General features: G+C 39.5%; 1 protein-coding gene across 1 annotated transcript in view; it reads left to right on the top strand.

The window, feature by feature from the left end:
- The first annotated feature begins 141 nt into the window (after positions 1 to 141).
- Positions 142 to 18,302, top strand: part of LOC125254049 (tetratricopeptide repeat protein 38) — a 28,477-nt gene continuing 10,316 nt past the window's right edge. The window contains exons 1-9 of the mRNA XM_048168415.1: positions 142 to 307; positions 858 to 935; positions 1,024 to 1,105; positions 1,873 to 2,044; positions 3,582 to 3,755; positions 4,114 to 4,189; positions 4,616 to 4,735; positions 4,827 to 4,886; positions 4,976 to 5,014. Of these exons, the coding sequence (XP_048024372.1) occupies positions 278 to 307; positions 858 to 935; positions 1,024 to 1,105; positions 1,873 to 2,044; positions 3,582 to 3,755; positions 4,114 to 4,189; positions 4,616 to 4,735; positions 4,827 to 4,886; positions 4,976 to 5,014 (831 nt within the window). The 5' untranslated portion in view covers positions 142 to 277. The remainder of the gene's footprint in view (positions 308 to 857; positions 936 to 1,023; positions 1,106 to 1,872; positions 2,045 to 3,581; positions 3,756 to 4,113; positions 4,190 to 4,615; positions 4,736 to 4,826; positions 4,887 to 4,975; positions 5,015 to 18,302) is intronic.

Genomic DNA, 18,302 nt, shown 5'->3' on the forward strand with positions numbered 1-18,302 from the left:
ACTGGAAGCAGCGCCTCGGGGTTAAAGACTCATTTCCGTGAATCGGGTCCTTTGAACAGTTCGTTTCAACTAACTGGTTAAAAAAATGATTCATTGATTCTTGCACGTCATCACGTGTTTCCTGACATCGTGGCATATGACGTTCTAAATGTTCAGTCCGAATCTTGAACGAATCATTTAGTTTTGTCATCCGGTTCAATCGATACATCGTAAGATCCGACTCCTAAGGTCCAATACGAATTCGGTCATTGCTTGTTAGAAACTGCTGTCTGTGAGAATGAACGCCGCTAGTCTCAGAGATTGCAAGGTAAGTTTGGAACTTGTTTTTCATTATAGTGCATATAACAGTTTCTCGAGTTATCACGAGTAGCTTTTTATGGGTTTCTCGAGATAAAAACGCTATAGCAAACTGTAAACCTCTCTTGAGAAATGTCACCTTTGAAGTTGAAACCTTTTGACCTGGGGATTAAGGTTTAATTTTTTTACTTTGCTTCATTAAACAACTACACATTATAACGAAATGTTACTTCACATGCCTGCAGTGCATGTTACAGGCAGGACAAAACTTTGCAAACAACAGCACGTAAAAACTGCGTTGACAGTGACCCGTTGATCATGAAAACAGGTTTCAGTTTGTGATTTGTCAGCAGTTTCTATATCAGAACAGATTCATTTCTCCTTTTTTACAAGTAGTAAATTAATGTAATTGATCTACATAATGCTCTGCACAGTATATTGCATTAGGTATTGTATTGAATATTCTATTGGTGGTATAAAACTAATTCAAGCAATCTTATTTGGCCAACAAATTTCAATTACACTCCCTATATCATTTCTGTTGATATCATCCATGTTAGGCATGGAAATCAGAGGGTTTGCCGCTGTCCACCAGCAGTAATGAGGCCTGTAAACTATATGATGCTATACTGTCTCAGGTACATACATAAATGTATACTGATTTTGATAAATGTGCTCTTTCTTCTGCATATAACTAACCTGAATATTACTGTCTCTGGTAATCAGTATGTGACCTGGCGTAATGATGAGACACTGGGAGGAATAGAAGGCTGTATTACAGCTGTAAAAGCTGCAGACCCGGACTTTGGTACGTGATTGCAACACTGAACATTGTAGTCTGTCCTGTCAAAAGTCACTGTAAAAAAGGTTGTAAGTAATGTGTTCTGGAACACTTGATTCTTTATTGGTAAATTTTTGTATTCTGCTGTCACATTTTTTTTTTTTAAATGTCACTGCACAGTGTCTTCTATGGAAGCTTTCCACCATGGAACAAAAATATAAAAAGATAATTGCAACTATTTATCTCACAATCCTGCCTTTTTTCCCTCTCGCAATTCCGAGTTTGTCTCTCAATTCTGACTTTATTTCTGGCAATTCCGAGTTTATAACTCTCAATCTGAGTTCTCAGATTCTCAAGTCTCGGAAATTGCGAGAAAAGAAGTCAAACTTGCAAGTTGCGAGGAAAAAAGTAAGAATTACAAATTATAAACTCGGAATTGTGAGAAATAATGTCAGAATTGCAAGTTTATATATCACATTTCTGACTTTTTTCTCAAAATTGTGATATATGAACTTGCAGTTGCTAGTTGTAAAGTCTGAATTGCAAGACATAAACTCGCAATTGTGGAGTTACCTTTTTTTATTCTGTGGTGGAAACAAGCTTCCATGTCTTCTCACATTACATCATTTTATCTCAAAATCAATCATGTCCAGTTGTTTATTTGGTAAGTAGCTGTGTAATAAGTGTGATAATGCACAATCAGCTGGTCTTTATTGCAAGATAAACCCCTTCAGGTTTATACAAGCCATTCATTGTTTTCCTAAGTCCTCATTAGTGTCTCCACTATGCTGCAGTTATGGGACATGTGATCTCTACTGGGCTGGAGTTGGTGGGCACAGGAAGTTCTGTCTTGCGGGATGAGAGATTGGCCAGCGCTGTGAGGAAGACTGTGGAGCTGGCTAACTCTCAGGAGCTCACGTCTAGAGAGAAAAACCATGTGAAAGCCATGGAGCTCTTCTCTAAAGGGTGAGTTCACATTAAGTTGACTAAGAGCTGCACAAGATCATTCAGCTGATGATATTGCAAATGTTTCACAACTGCCCACTCTAAAAAGTGAGTTTTTTTCTTCTTCTTCTTCTTTTCTGATTCATTTTAAGCAAGGTTGCCTTTGGCCAACAAAGCAATTGTGAATTGGTTCTTTATGATTCACGTTCCCTCTAATGTACCCTTGTACATTAAAGCTGTAAAGAGTGTGACTGTCATATGACACTAAGTTTTAGCTTGATTAAAGTTCTTGAATAAAGCGGCCTTTTTAAAAGAAGTTTCCCAATTATTTATGTTCTCAGCTCTAAAGAATTTTCTTTAATAAACCCAATAGAATTCTGTGAAAAGATCACTTTTAAAAGAGGGTTCAGAGGTGATTAATACATTCGGTAAACTTTAGCTGGTAAAACACAAATTTCTGATCTGAAAAGAATCTTCACAAAATATCTATGACTGCAATACAGTGTTGTTATCATAAACTAAAACTAAAATTGTTTTCCGTAATTGCAATAAAGCTGAAGTGTAACTATAAGATTAAAAAAAAATGAACTAAAAAAAAAAAAACTTAATTAGAAATTCTACATTGAAATAACTGAAATAAGAAAGTTAAATAAAAAAAAATACTAAAATTACTAAAGCTAAATACTATAATATACGAATTCGGTCATCGCTTGTTAGAAACTGCTGTCTGTGAGAATGAACGCCGCTAGTCTCAGAGATTGCAAGGTAAGTTTGGAACTTGTTTTTCATTATAGTGCATATAACAGTTTCTCGAGTTATCACGAGTAGCTTTTTATGGGTTTCTCGAGATAAAAACGCTATAGCAAACTGTAAACCTCTCTTGAGAAATGTCACTATTGAAGTTGAAACCTTTTGACCTGGGGATTAAGGTTTAGGTTTTTTTTTTACTTTGCTTCATTAAACAACTACAACGAAATGTTACTTCACATGCCTGCAGTGCATGTTACAGGCAGGACAAAACTTTGCAAACAATAAACAACAAACAACAGCACGTAAAAACTGCGTTGACAGTGATCCGTTGATCGTGAAAATAGGTTTCAGTTTGTGATTTGTCAGCAGTTTCTATATCAGAACAGATTCATTTCTCCTTTTTTACAAGTAGTAAATTAATGTAATTGATCTACATAATGCTCTGCACAGTAAATTGCATTAGGTATTGTATTGAATATTCTGTTGGTGGTACAAAACTAATTCAAGCAATCTTATTTGGCCAACAAATTTCAGTTACACTCCCTATATCATTTCTGTTGATATCATCCATGTTAGGCATGGATGATATCAGGCCTGTAAAAAAAAAAAGAACTTAAAAAAAAAACTTAATTAGAAATGTTACATTGAAATAAGAAAGTTAAATTAAAAAAATACTAAAATTATTAAAGCTAAATACTATAATAGTAGATAAATAATAATAAAATAACACTGCTGTACTATGTAAATGTTAAAGTTTTTTTTTTTTTTTTTTTTTAATGAATGAAGTACATTGACTGGTGTGTTTCAGAGCCCTGCACAAGGCCTGTGAGGTTTGGGAGGGTATTCTGGCAGAACACCCCACAGACATGCTGGCACTGAAGTTTGCCCATGATGGATTCTTCTACCTGGGTGAACAGATTCAGATGAGAGACTCTGTGGCCAGAGTGCTGCCCCATTGGAAACCGCATATGCCATTCTATAGGCAGGTGCTTGTGCTCCACCGATGCCAAACTGAATGCTGGGTTAAAATATTTATTTTAAAGAATTACATTTTTATTTTATTTCTCGTTTTTATTTAATACTTATTTACATAATATATATATATATATATATATATATATATATATATATATATATATATATATATATATATATATATATGTGTGTGTGTGTGTGTATATATATATATATATATATATATATATATATATATATATATATACACACACACCCAAATTGGTCCACATGACAAAAACATTTTTAGAAGTGTCCTGAAATTAAATGTTTAACTAATTTATTCTCAGTAAAATGTTTTCATTGGATGTGGATGTGTTTTCCAGTTATCTGAAAGGGATGTATTCCTTTGGGCTTCTTGAGACTCATTTCTATGACGAAGCTGAAAAAATGGCAAAAGAGGTAGTATTTGTTTAATTGCCTGTATAATTCATATTATTCATTAGTATTGCTCATTACTTTCCAATGTAATGGCACTATAATGTACAAAAAATGACTAATTAGTCTATTAAACATGCATTATTAATTTATATTAGTATTTTATGTGATAAACCTGTTTTTAATGCAGCAGACATGGTAAATGTGTTTTGCTTGTCTTGCAAAACTGGTGAAAATAAACAGAATAATATCAGATTTTATAAATCTAATAAAGTCCACATGTCCAGGTGTACTGGATATTGAATACTTTATAGTTCCCCACACAGAAATTAATAAAAAAAATATGTTTGTTTTTATTTTTAAAAAAATTAAATTGATATAAAATGCTGTTTTTAATCATAATTCCACATTAACCGAAAGCACTATTATTATAATGTATTATTTTTGCAGGGCCTGGCTCTGACCCCTCAGGATGGTTGGAGTGTACATGCTGTGGCTCATGTCCATGAGATGAAGGCAGAGGTGGACAAGGGCCTAAAGTTCATGGCCTCTACAGAGAAAGACTGGGTGGTCAGTCTCAGAAAGATTGTATAGAACATGTGTAGCACATTGTGTATTGTAAAATATTTAGATCATATGATGTCTTATTTCTCCCCTAAAGGTGTGTGACATGTTGGCATGCCATAATTACTGGCACTGGGCTCTATATCACATTGAGAAGGTAAAGGGAGGCAACATAGTTACATCAAGAACACAAGTTACTTTTATCCATTTTTTTTTCATGGATTTTTTTTTTTCTTTCTTTCACAGGGGAATTATGAAGCTGCTTTGAAGATTTTTGATGAGCAGGTCAGTGCACTGATGTGCTTATGACACTGTCTGACATTGACATTAAAGAAGTGGCATGGTTCTACTGTGGTTTGCATTGTAATACCATGTTTTTTTTTCTGTGTATCATGGTAGTAGCATGGTATTCTTTAAAAATGCTTTGTAAATATCATGTAAATATCATATAATATCATAGTGTGTGAATATGGTAAAATATTCAGTATATATCCAAGATATTGCCATCTGATAGCACCTGTGGTACTGCCACAGTACTTACATTATCTCACAGAAGTGAGTACACCCTTCACATTTTTGTAAATATTTTATTATATCTTTTCATGTGACAACACTGAAGAAATGACACTGCTACAATGTAAAGTAGTGATTGTACAGCTTGTATAACAGTGTAAATTTGCTGTCCCCTCAAAATAACTCAACACACATGTAAACCGCTGGCCACAAAAGTGAGTACACCCCTATGTGAAAATGTCCAAATTGGGCCCAAAGTGTCAATATTTTGTGTGGCCACCATTATTTTCCAGCACTGCCTTAACCCTCTTGGGCATGGAGTTCACCAGAGCTTCACAGGTTGCCACTCGAGTCCTCTTCCACTCCTCCATTGACGACATTACGGAGCTGGTGGATGTTAGAGACCTTACGCTCCTCCACCTTCCGTTTGAGGATGCCCCACAGATGGAATAAATAGGGTTTAGGTCTGGAGACATGCTTGGCCAGTCCATCACCTTTACCCTCAGTTATCATGTTGGAATACTGCCCTGTGGCACAGTCTCCGAAGGGAGGGGATCATGCTCTCATTCATGGTTCCCTCAATGAACTGTAGCTCCCCAGTCCCGGCAGCACTCATGTAGCCCCAGACCATGACACTCCCACCACCATGCTTGACTGTAGGCAAGACACACTTGTCTTTGTACTCCTCATCTGGTTGCCGCCACACACACTTGACACCATCTGAACCAAATAAGTTTATCTTGGTCTCATTAGACCACAGGACATGGTTCCAGTAATCCATGTCCTTAGTCTGCTTATCTTCAGCAAACTGTTTGCGGGCTTTCATGTGCATCATCTTTAGAAGAGGCTTCCTTCTGGGATGACAGCTATGCAGACCAATTTGATGCAGTGTGCGGCATATGGTCTGAGCACTGACAGGCTGACCCCCGACCCCTTCAACCTCTGCAGCAATGCTGGCAACACTCATACATCTATTTCCCAAACACAACCTCTGGATATGACGCTGAGCAGGTGCACTCAACTTCTTTGGTTGACCATGTCGAGGCCTGTTCTGAGTGGAACCTGTCCTGTTAAACCGCTGTATGGTCTTGGCCACCGTTCTGCAGCTCAGTTTCAGGGTCTTGGCAATCTTCTTATAGCCTACGCCATCTTTATGTAGAGCAATTTTTTTTTTTTCAGATCCTCAGAGAGTTCTTTGCTATGAGGTGCCATGTTGAACTTCCAGTGACCAGTATGAGAGAGTGAGACCGATAACACCAAATTTAACACACCTGCTCCCAATTCATACCTGAGACCTTGTAACACTAACGAGTCACATGAGACCGGGGAGAGAAAATGGCTAATTGGGCCCAATTTGGACATTTTCACTTATGGGTGTACTCACTTTTGTGGCCAGCGGTTTAGACATTAATGGCTGTGTGTTGAGTTATTTTGAGGGGACAGCAAATTTACACTGTTATACAAGCTGTACACTCACTACTTTACATTGTAGCAAAGTGTCATTTCTTCAGTGTTGTCACATGAAAAGATATAATAAAATATTTACAAAATTGTGAGGGGTGTACTCACTTCTGTGAGATACTGAAAATCTTGTAGGTGCATGGTGAATGTAATTAGTCACACCAGGGGAGAAATCCTGTTTCGTGTTCCATATGGAATGTGACGGATTCAGGCTGGTGAAAGTTGAATAGATTTAGACAGGAGCATATGGGTGTCAAGTCAAGTTGTTTCCAGGGCAAAATCTCTACACTCTCTTGAATTTATATGAATCATTCATTCATTTACTGCAGGTACACTCTGTCAACAGACCATCAGTATTTGGATATTAGAATATTGAAAGCTGTCAAACTAAAGTTAGAATAGATGTATTAATTTAATAAGTTATATTGAAAAATCTTTATCTTAAATAGAAAGGTTGAAGTGACAATAGAATATTTTTACATTCATCTTTATTTATTTTTACATTTAGCAGGTGCCTTTAGTCTCCGTGAAAGCACAGTGAAGGCACTCTTAAGTAAAATGCTTTAGAAAGTTGATACAAACCCGATTCCAAAAAAGTTGGGACACTGTACAAATTGTGAATAAAAACAGAATGCAATGATGTGGAAGTTTCAAATTTCAATATTTTATTCAGAATACAACATAGATGACATATCAAATGTTTAAACTGAGAAAATGTATCATTTTAAGGGAAAAATAAGTTGATTTTAAATTTCATGGCATCAACATGTCTCAAAAAAGTTGGGACAAGGCCATGTTTACCACTGTGTGGCATCCCCTCTTCTTTTTATAACAGTCTGCAAACGTCTGAGGCCTGAGGAGACAAGTTACTCAAGTTTAGGAATAGGAATGTTGTCCCATTCTTGTCTAATACAGGCTTCTAGTTGCTCAACTGTCTTAGGTCTTCTTTGTCGCATCTTCCTCTTTATGATGCGTCAAATATTTTCTATGGGTGAAAGATCTGGACTGCAGGCTGGCCATTTCAGTACCCGGATCCTTCTTCTACACAGCCATGATGTTGTAATTGATGCAGTATGTGGTCTGGTATTGTCATGTTGGAAAATGCAAGGTCTTCCCTGAAAGAGACGACGTCTGGATGGGAGCATATGTTGTTCTAGAACTTGGATATACCTTTCAGGATTGATGGTGCCTTTCCAGATGTGTAAGCTGCCCATGCCACACGCACTCATGCAACCCCATACCATCAGAGATGCAGGCTTCTGAACTGAGCGCTGATAACAACTTGGGTTGTCCTTGTCCTCTTTAGTCCGGATGACATGGCGTCCCAGTTTTCCAAAAAGAACTTCAAATTTTGATTCGTCTGACCACAGAACAGTTTTCCATTTTGCCACAGTCCATTTTAAATCAGCCTTGGCCCAGAGAAAACGCCTGCGCTTCTGGATCATGTTTAGATATGGCTTCTTTTTTGGGCAACGGTGAATGGCACGGTGGATTGTGTTCACCGACAATGTTTTCTGGAAGAAAGCATCCAAGGGCCCGAAGATCACGGGCATCCAGTATGGTTTTCCGGCCTTGACCCTTACGCACAGAGATTGTTCCAGATTCTATGAATCTTTGGATGATATTATGCACTGTAGATGATGATAACTTCAAACTCTTTGCAATTTTTCTCTGAGAAACTCCTTTCTGATATTGCTCCACTATTTTTCGCCGCAGCATTGGGGGAATTGGTGATCCTCTGCATATCTTGACTTCTGAGAGACACTGCCACTCTGAGAGGCTCTTTTTATACCCAATCATGTTGCCAAATGACCTAATAAGTTGCAAATTGGTCCTCCAGCTGTTCCTTATATGTACATTGAACTTTTCCGGCCTTTTATTGCTACCTGTCCCAACTTTTTTGGAATGTGTAGTTCTCATGAAATCCAAAATGAGCCAATATTTGGTATGACATTTCAAAATGTCTCACTTTCAACATTTGATATGTTATCTATATTCTATTGTGAATAAAATATGTTTATGAGATTTGTAAATTATTGCATTCCTTTTTTATTGACGATTTGTACAGCATCCCAACTTTTTTGGAATCGGGTTTGTAAAAATGTACTCTGTTAATGGCTTTGGAAGTTATTACAAAGATTATATAACTTAAAATCTCAGTTACATAAAGACCAGTAGTTAATGTAGAGTGTAGCAGGCCCCCCGTACAAGGATGAGACTTTTACTGATGGTTTTATGATGTTTAATCCTTCCTTTTTAAACTTTAAACCGTACACCATATCACCAACGTAAGAGCTGAAATGCATACAAAACATGTGACCGATTAGCTAACATTGTTCACATACTACTGCCTTACATTGATGCAAAACGAACACACCATCAAACTAAATGATCATATCTCAACCCATTTAAAATACCTTTTGCCTCTTTGGAGGGGCTGCAAATATGAATTCACCGTTTTTTTGTTTTTTTTTTTCACCGCTCCGTGCCGAAGCCACTGCCGCATCTGGGTTAACAAGCTGCACACTACCGACTGAGCCAGCCAGGGCGCGCGCGCATCCAAAGAAAGCGGAAAATGCGCGCAACCCAAAACCGGAAGTCAAACATTTCACCATACAAATTTCAAAATAAAAGACATCTATAACACAATATACTAGTGGTTATTTACACTCCCACCAAAATTATGAGTGATTTGTTATATCAAGATAACAACAACGAAGAATTTTCAACAGGAATAACCATTTCTCTTATCTCATGAACATTCTAATATCAGAATTAGCTTTTGCACAGGACGCTCTACACTAGTGAGCTTATTACTGCGTTGACCTTTGTTGTTCAGTCTCCTGTCTCCAAAGGAGATTTTCACTCTTCGCACGAGTCCGTCCTTGCTACTAACGGTCTCCAGGACTCTGGCGAGTCTCCATTCACCTCTGGGTGACAGTTCATCAACGTCCAACACAATGTCACCTTCTCTTAGATTTCTTTTTGGTGAGTGCCAGCGCTGTCTAGCAATAATGTTTTGCAGATACTCACGCCTCCATCTGCACCAGAACTGCTCAGTCAAAAACTGCACACGACGCCATCTCTTTGCTCCATAGAGGTCCTCTTTTGAGAAGACACCAGGTGGGGGCAGTGTTGTGCTGGATTTCATGTGGAGAAGATGGTTAGGGGTAAGCGGTTCCAAGCTGTCAGGGCTATTAAGGTTGTCTACAGTCAGTGGACGACTGTTTACTATGGCCATAGCTTCATAGAATAAAGTCCTTAGTGAAGCATCATTTAATCTACCATGTGCAAGTGACAGAGTAGCATTCAATACACTTCTGACAGTCCTTATCTGGCGTTCCCACACTCCACCTGCGTGACTGGAGTGTGGTGCGTTCATCACAAAGTCGCACTGCTTTTGGGACAGATAAGTTCTCAGTCTTTGAGTGTCCAGTTCACTTAGGGCAGTTTTAAACTCATTCTTTGCGCCAACAAAGTTTGTTCCCTGATCACAATGGATTTGTCGAATTTCACCTCTGATAGAAATGAAACACCTTAGTGCGTTAATGAATGTGTCAGTGGATAGGTCCTCTAATAGTTCAATGTGAATGGCGCGAGAGCAAAAACAAGTGAACAAAAGTCCATACCGTTTATGTTGTTTTCGGCCTTCTGTAGTTACAAAAGGGCCGAAACAGTCCATACCGCAATATGTGAAGGGTGGAGAGGGCTCTAAGCGTTCTGCTGGCAGGTCGCTCATTCTCTGACCCTCCGGAGCCTTGCGAAGTCTACGACAAATGACACACTGGCGGATGAAAGAAGCAACGGTTCTGCTCATCCCTGGGATCCAGTAGCCACTGGATCTGATTTCATTTGTGGTGAAGCCTTTTCCTTGGTGTTTTACTTTGTCGTGACAGTGAGCTATTATGAGTTTAGTCACGTGATGTTCTTTTGGAATCACGATAGGGTGTTTGAAAGAGTCTTTGATAGATGAAAGTCTCCCTCCGACCTTGATGAGACCATCCGTGTCCCTGAAAATGTCTAAGTGGAACAGTTTGTTGTGGTGTGGGAGCTGATTGCCTTTGTTTAATAGCTTTATCTCTTTTCCATATGTGTGTTTTTGTACATCCTGAATGATGACATCTACTGCATTTTCTTGTTCACTCACTGTAGCCGGCACATCTGATTTAACTTTCTTGGCCCTTCTTATGAGACGTGCTACAGCTTTGACTGCTTTGGACCATGACGAGAACTTGGACAAACGTTCGGCAAGGCTGAATGTCTCTGTAACTTTGGTTAACATTGCCTGCGTTTTTCTGACTTCTGGATCACCAAGAGACAATTCTAGCTCTACACTTTGTGGTGTGGGCAGGTCCCTCTCCCAGAGAAAGGAGGGGCCTGTGAACCAGTTAGATGAGAGAAGCTCAGTGACAGATTTACCCCTAGATGCACTATCGGCTGGGTTCTCTTCAGATGGCACGTAAAACCATTGCTGAGGGTTTGTACTTTGGCGAATCTTTTGGACCCTATTCGCTACAAAAGTGTGGAAACGCCGTACCTCATTGTTTACGTACCCCAAAACTACTCTTGAATCAGTCCAGAAATACTCTTTGATTTGAGCATAGCAGAGTTCATCTCTCAACATGTTACTAACTGAGACTGAAACTACAGCTGCAGTTAGCTCAAGTCTGGGGATTGTAGTTAGCTTGGTAGGAGAAACACGGGCTTTGGCTATTACTAGTGAACAGTGGACCTCCTCTTTGACGTTTTTGGCTCTTAAATAGGTGCATTGTCCATAACCACTCGTGCTCGCATCAGAAAAGTGGTGCAACTCCATTTCTTTAAGTTCTCCGAAACTAGCAGGAAAGTAACAGCGAGTTATGTTTACCTTGTCTAAATTGGCAAAGTCACGTTGCCAGCTCTCCCACCTTGGCCTCAGTGCTTCTGGCAGGGAGTCGTCCCAGTTGATACCTTGGTGACACATTTCCTGCAAGATCCTTTTTCCATGAAGCACGAATGGCGCCAGGAAGCCAAGGGGGTCGTAGATGGATGCAACAGTAGATAAGATACCTCGACGTGTTGCTGGTTGGTCCTTTAAAGTGTTATCAAATCTGAAACAGTCCCTTTCAACGTTCCATTTGATGCCCAAGGCCCTTTCTTGTGGCATGTCTTTGAATGTCAAATCCTTTGTTTTTGTCTCTATTGCACATTCAGATGGCGGGATGCTTTGTAGAACAGCAGGGCTGTTTGAGATAAATTTGTGTAGACGGAGCCCTCCTTGCTTGCATATCTCTGTGGCCTCTTGTGCGAGCTGTATTGCCTTTTCAACTGTGTCTGTGCTTGTGACTCCATCGTCCACATAAAAGTCCCTTTCCATGAACTCAGATCCTACAGGGTGTGTGTGACAGTGTTCTTTAGCCAAATACCTTAGACCGTAATTTGCACACCCTGGAGATGATGTCGCACCGAAAAGATGTACCTTCATCCTGTATACCTGTGGCTGTGTCTCTGTGTTGCCGTTTTTCCACCACAGAAAACTCAAGTAATCTCTGTCGCAACGCTGAACGTGAAACTGGTGAAACATCTTCTCTATATCGCACATTAGAGCAACAGAATGTTGTCTGAACCGAAGGAGGATGCCTGTTAGATTGTTAATCAGATCTGGCCCTTGGAGAAGATGATCATTTAGACTTGTACCATTGTGTTTGGCTGAACAATCGAACACAACACGTAGTTTAGTGGGCTTTCTGGGGTGATAAATCCCGTGATGGGGAATGTACCATCGTTCACCTTGTTTTCCTTCATTGTGTACTTCTTCGACATCATTCCTTTCGATAATGTCTTTCATGTAAGCTATGTAGTCTCTTTTATAATTTTCATCTTTGTTGAACTTTCGCTTTAAGTGTTCGAGTCGGATTTCAGCAAGCTTTCGGTTGTTGGGCAAGTGTGGCCTTTGTCTGAAAGGAAGAGGCATCTCATAGTGTCCTTGTTCGTTTTTCCTTATTCCTTCCTTGAGTTTGTCCAAAAAGACGAGATCCTCTTGTGAGACTGTGTTGTCACTTGCCTTTGTGTCCTTAAAATCTGATTCTAGCACATTAATCACGTCCATGGGAGTTACAATGGGTAATTCCTTTATTGTGATTCGATGACACAAACTTGACTGAGTTTCATTGAGCTCTGGTGCGGAGCCTCCAACTATACTCCACCCTAGGTCCGTGCGGATGGCATATGGCTCCTCACCTTCTCCTAGTAGAACTTGTCTTGGAGCTAAAGTTCTGGGACAATTAAATCCTATAAGGAGTCCAACATCACAACTCAGAAGAGGTGGTATCTTATCAGCAATTTCTGTCAGGTGGGGCCATTGCTTTGCTGTGTCACTAGTGGGTATGTTGTCATAGTTAACTGGGATAAAGTCTTTGGTATATGAGGGGGGTAGGTCGATGCAAATGTCTGAGTCATAACCCCTCACACGCATTCCAGTTACTCTGTGACTCTTGACAATAGAGTGAACACCCAGCATGGTAGTTAGCTTTAACTTTACGGGGTGAGCGTCCGCTCGTAGCTGTTTGCTTAATTCTTCACAGACAAATGTGCTGTCACTCTGTGTGTCTAGTAGTGCATAAACTAATTGCTCTTTGGACGGGCTCTGAACCGTAGACACCCACACAGGAACAATCATGGATGTGCTACTTGACTGACCCACCTTAGATATGTTGAGAGCTGTGACTGCTGCAGTTTCATTTGGAGTGCTTGGAGTGGTGTTTCCATAGCTTTGAGACCTTTCATATGCCTTGTAATTGTCATTGTGCAAACAAGTGGGATGCCTTCCTTTGCAAATGTCACAAGTGTGACGATGGCGACAATCTTTGACGTTATGGCCCACCTTTAAGCATCCATAGCACAGTTTATTGTCCTTAACATATGTGCGTTTCTCTTCTAAGGGCTGATCTGAAAAGTTAGAGCACTTTGACAATTGATGGGTTTCATCTTTGCAAAACATGCAGGGTACCTTTACGTTTGTGTAACTTGTCCTTGCCTTGTTGTTTTGTGGCGTTGCTTGCGTTGTGAAGACTTGTGTGGATCTGTTTGGTTTAAAGTCTTTTGTGGACCTTTTCTCGTGAGATGTGTTGCATGAGTGAAGAGCATACGAAGAAGTGATCGGGTTGCATGCGATCTCCGCTTCGACTGCCACAAATTGTGCAAAGTCTTTAAAAGAGGGAAAATCCTTGCCGTCCATAAGTGTAACTGTGACATGTCGATTCCAACGGGCTGCCAGCCAGTCAGGAACTTTCTGTAGTAACTTTTGATTTTCCTCACAGTCACTTAGTATTTCTAGGCCTTTTACGTATGGTGTGGCTTGGAGACATGCATTTAAAAAGTCTGAAAATGTTCTTAATCCTTCAGCGTCTTTTGAGCTTATTTTAGGCCATTTTGACAGTTTGTCTCTAAAAGCTCTCTGGACGATAAAGGGCGGTCCATAACGTAGGTCAAGTTTTTGCCATGCGTCCTTGTATGCCTCTACATCGCTGCGAAAGAATGTGCCCTCAAGACAATTTTTAGCTGGACCCGTGACATACCTTTTGAGCAAGTGCAGCTTATCAGCAGGTGAGATGTCTTTGCAGTCTACAAGTGAAGAGAATGAAGCCTTCCATTCAATGTAGTTAATTGGATCTCCGCTGAACACTGTGAGCATTGGCGCTGGGATTCTGTTTACAGCTATACTGTTTTGAATTGCTTGGGCCAACTGGGAAATGTCTGTGAGAGGCGTTTGAGTTACAATTTGGGGGTTTGGGTTGTTCACCGTGTGACTTGACATATGAATAGACACATTGTTTTGTGGCATTAATGGAGGTAAGCCACTAGAGGGAGCTGGCGCTTCATGAACAGACTGGTGATCAACAGAGAAAGGAATATTGTTTGGTTGTATTTGCTGACTGTCCACATCCATGTTCATTTCTCTGTCGTAGATCTCAAGTTTTGCGCGAGCAGCTTGCATTTCCTTTTCTGCCTTTAAACGCTCAAGTTCGGATTCTATATCTTTCATTTTTTCCCTTTGTTTAATTTCCTCCTGCACAATTTTATATTCTGCTTCCTTTACAGCTAACTCCGCCGCTGCATCAATCCTTTTGACTGCGATGCTTGAAGTGTCGGACTGCTTACTGACGCTAGACTGAGAAGCGGTGCCGTAGATGGAGTGGGCATACTGATGTGACAGTAGCTGATGAAGGCGCTGCCTTTCTCTACTTGCATCAAAATCACCATCTATTGCTGTTATACGTTCATTAAGTATTTTCATAATGTCCTTAGTTACTGCTTCACAAGAGTCCATTTTGCGTCTTGTTTCAGAGGATGGCATAGTACGCTCCCTTATTTCACTGTACACCTTCATCATGTCGTTCAAACCCTTTTCAATATCATCGGCCATTACACATAACTCGTGCTCTGATAAGTCAGTTTTTAAGCTTTCTCTGGATGTTCTGATTAGCCCTTTCCATTGTTCATAGAGACTCATCAGTTTTCTGTCCTTTTTCATCATTTCGTCTTTTTGGTAGGCTAACATTTTCTCCGTTAGCACAATAGGCCGCTCTGAACGCCTGGGTAAGGATAACTCGGTCGCAGCCTCCATTTTGTGAAGTTCGGCTAATTGTTTTTCTTTGCGTTCAATATCTTCCTTCAACTCCTGTCTTGACATGCTCTCTGCAATCTCCTTGATGTAATAAAGCTCTCCTTTCATTGATTTCAGTTTGTAGCTTACGTGTTTGCTCTTCGATACCGTCCATTTTCCGTGCCGTTTAGCTTCTGTCGTGCTATTCGTTGTCCCTTTTTGTAGCTCGATGTAGCTGAGGAGAAGCTCTTACTGTAGCAGGCCCCCCGTACAAGGATGAGACTTTTACTGATGGTTTTATGATGTTTAATCCTTCCTTTTTAAACTTTAAACCGTACACCATATCACCAACGTAAGAGCTGAAATGCATACAAAACATGTGACCGATTAGCTAACATTGTTCACATACTACTGCCTTACATTGATGCAAAACGAACACACCATCAAACTAAATGATCATATCTCAACCCATTTAAAATACCTTTTGCCTCTTTGGAGGGGCTGCAAATATGAATTCACCGTTTTTTTTTGTTTTTTTTTCACCGCTCCGTGCCGAAGCCACTGCCGCATCTGGGTCAACAAGCTGCACACTACCGACTGAGCCAGCCAGGGCGCGCGCGCATCCAAAGGAAGCGGAAATGCGTGCAACCCAAAACCGGAAGTCAAACATTTCACCATACAAATTTCAAAATAAAAGACATCTATAACAAAATATACTAGTGGTTATTTACATAGAGTACATTCACATTATGAATCTACATGGCTAGAGGTTTGTGGACACCAGAACACATTTGTGCTTGTTGAAAGTTTAATATTAATATGGAGTTGGGCCTCTCTTTGCTTTTTATATCATCCTCCACAATTCTGGAAAAGCTTTCTGTTAGAAATTGGAATTTGGATGCTGAGATTCACTTCCATATCAGGCACAAGAGCTTGGATGTTAGGAAGTGACGATGGGCATTGGCTAACAATCTGCGTTTAATGGAGTCATGACATGAGAAATCAAATTTGCCTCGATCTTTTGACATATAAGAGCTCTTCGTACCATTAAGACATCCTGCAAGTTTCATAGCTTAAATGTCCTCCTCATTATAAACAAAGCATTTATTTAATAAAGCTCCAAAAACAGCTTGTTCTGATATTGGGTAATCTGTGACGTCACACGGGCAAATACATTTGCATATGCCTGCCTCCTGAGCAAGACATCGATAAATAGTTATACATCATCACACTATAGGCCCCGCCCACTGGCATTTAGTCGCTTAACGACTGACATTTGCCTACACTCGATGTGAGTGTTTCGTCAAAAGCAAATAGAACCCATTATAATCACTCACGCCATCTACACTGGATTCAGTATATAGATTTATACATTTATAAAATAAATGATATAATAATGCTTTGCCTGTAAATGACGGTTTTATATGGATAATGTTTTCAAAACGTTCGTCAACAACCTTTTTTTTTTTTTCATGACTAAGACGAGACGATGACAAGACTGCACCACTGTCCAAAAACGCTGACTAAGACTAAATTAACATGCATTATTGTTGACGAAAAAAGACGAGACGAAAATGTTTTGTATAAAATAAAAACTAAGATAAAATCTCTCTTCATTTTCGTCTACAATCGTCTCTGCTTTTTCATCAGCTGTTCAGAACGAGTTCGCGGCTTTGATGACAAAAAGTCAGAATGTGTCATCATAACTGACGGGAAACACTGTGGACAAAGAATTCACATTAAGCAGGTTATATATATTTTTATGTTAACTTACTTATTTTGCCACATGCATGTGTGGGTCTTCACATCACGGGCGCGGAAAGTGGGGGTGCTGTAAATGCATGTTTGTTCATTGACATTTATTTGTAATAAACACTCTGAGTTGGCTATTTAAAAAGTTTTATTTTTATGTTAAATTATGTAAGCGATAATGCAGAGCGAGGCGGTTGTTATAGCTAATACAACCCCAACAGGCTGATTAGGCTGACTACCTACCAAATAAATCAATAATTTGACACAAAATGATGATTTTAAAAAGGAGTTTATTGATTTAAAAACGATTGTATTGCTTCCGCTAAAGAAAATAGTGCGCTCCGTCTTTACGGTTAGAATCCTGTGTGTCCATGGCAACGCTCTGTTTTTCATGGCAACGGTGTGTTATAGACCTTATTTACCAGAGAAACATGCGCGCCGCCATCTTTAGAATATTGTCTTCGAACTTCCGTTTTTGTGGTAGCCTTGTATATTTCTATGGCATCGCTGTTGAAGAATAATTAGCTGGTGAAGTGAATTTACCTGTTGTAGAGTTAATGAAAGTTATCATAAGCATTACTATGTTTAAAGCAGATGTCTAAACAAATGTCAGTAGACCTGGAAGATTTTAAATGAGCAGTTCATTCATAAATACGTAAGATCACTGTGGAAATACAAACCGGAAGTCAAAAGACAACGAGCGCAGCGCTGAAAAGGGGCGGGGCTACATAAGGTCTATAGTTAGCAGCGGTCTGTTAACAAATAACAACAAATAAAATAGTGTGTGCGTAGAAAGAATTCGTCCACACACCGCTCAAAAAAAAAAAAAACGCAAGTCCACCGTCTAGGCAGGCTTTTTGTGTTAAATTATATTTCCGGTCGCTGCGCAGGTTCTTTTATTGTACATGACAGCTTATGTCCCGATGACCAGTCTTTGCATTACGATTAAAAGCAGTATCAATAAAGTAAAAAAAAATGTGATGTGCAGTCAAGTTCAAGTGTATGCACTGTTTAAACAAGTATTCTCAACTTCTCACTGATACTTTTGTGATTCGTGGAGTTTTGACAAGTTTTATAGCCTTGATATTGTTTCTTATTCAAAAGTGGTGACAGAAAAAACTAAGCACCCCCAACCTGAAACCTCTTCCCACGCCCCTGTCACAATCACATCATAATCAAAATGAATAATTAGGCTTAAAAGCAAATGTATATGTAAGGGAATCAAGTTTAACAATTACATATAATATTGCTCCAAATATCATC

The sequence above is a fragment of the Megalobrama amblycephala genome, linkage group LG19, assembly GCF_018812025.1.
Source record: "Megalobrama amblycephala isolate DHTTF-2021 linkage group LG19, ASM1881202v1, whole genome shotgun sequence".
Classification (NCBI taxonomy): domain Eukaryota; kingdom Metazoa; phylum Chordata; class Actinopteri; order Cypriniformes; family Xenocyprididae; genus Megalobrama; species Megalobrama amblycephala.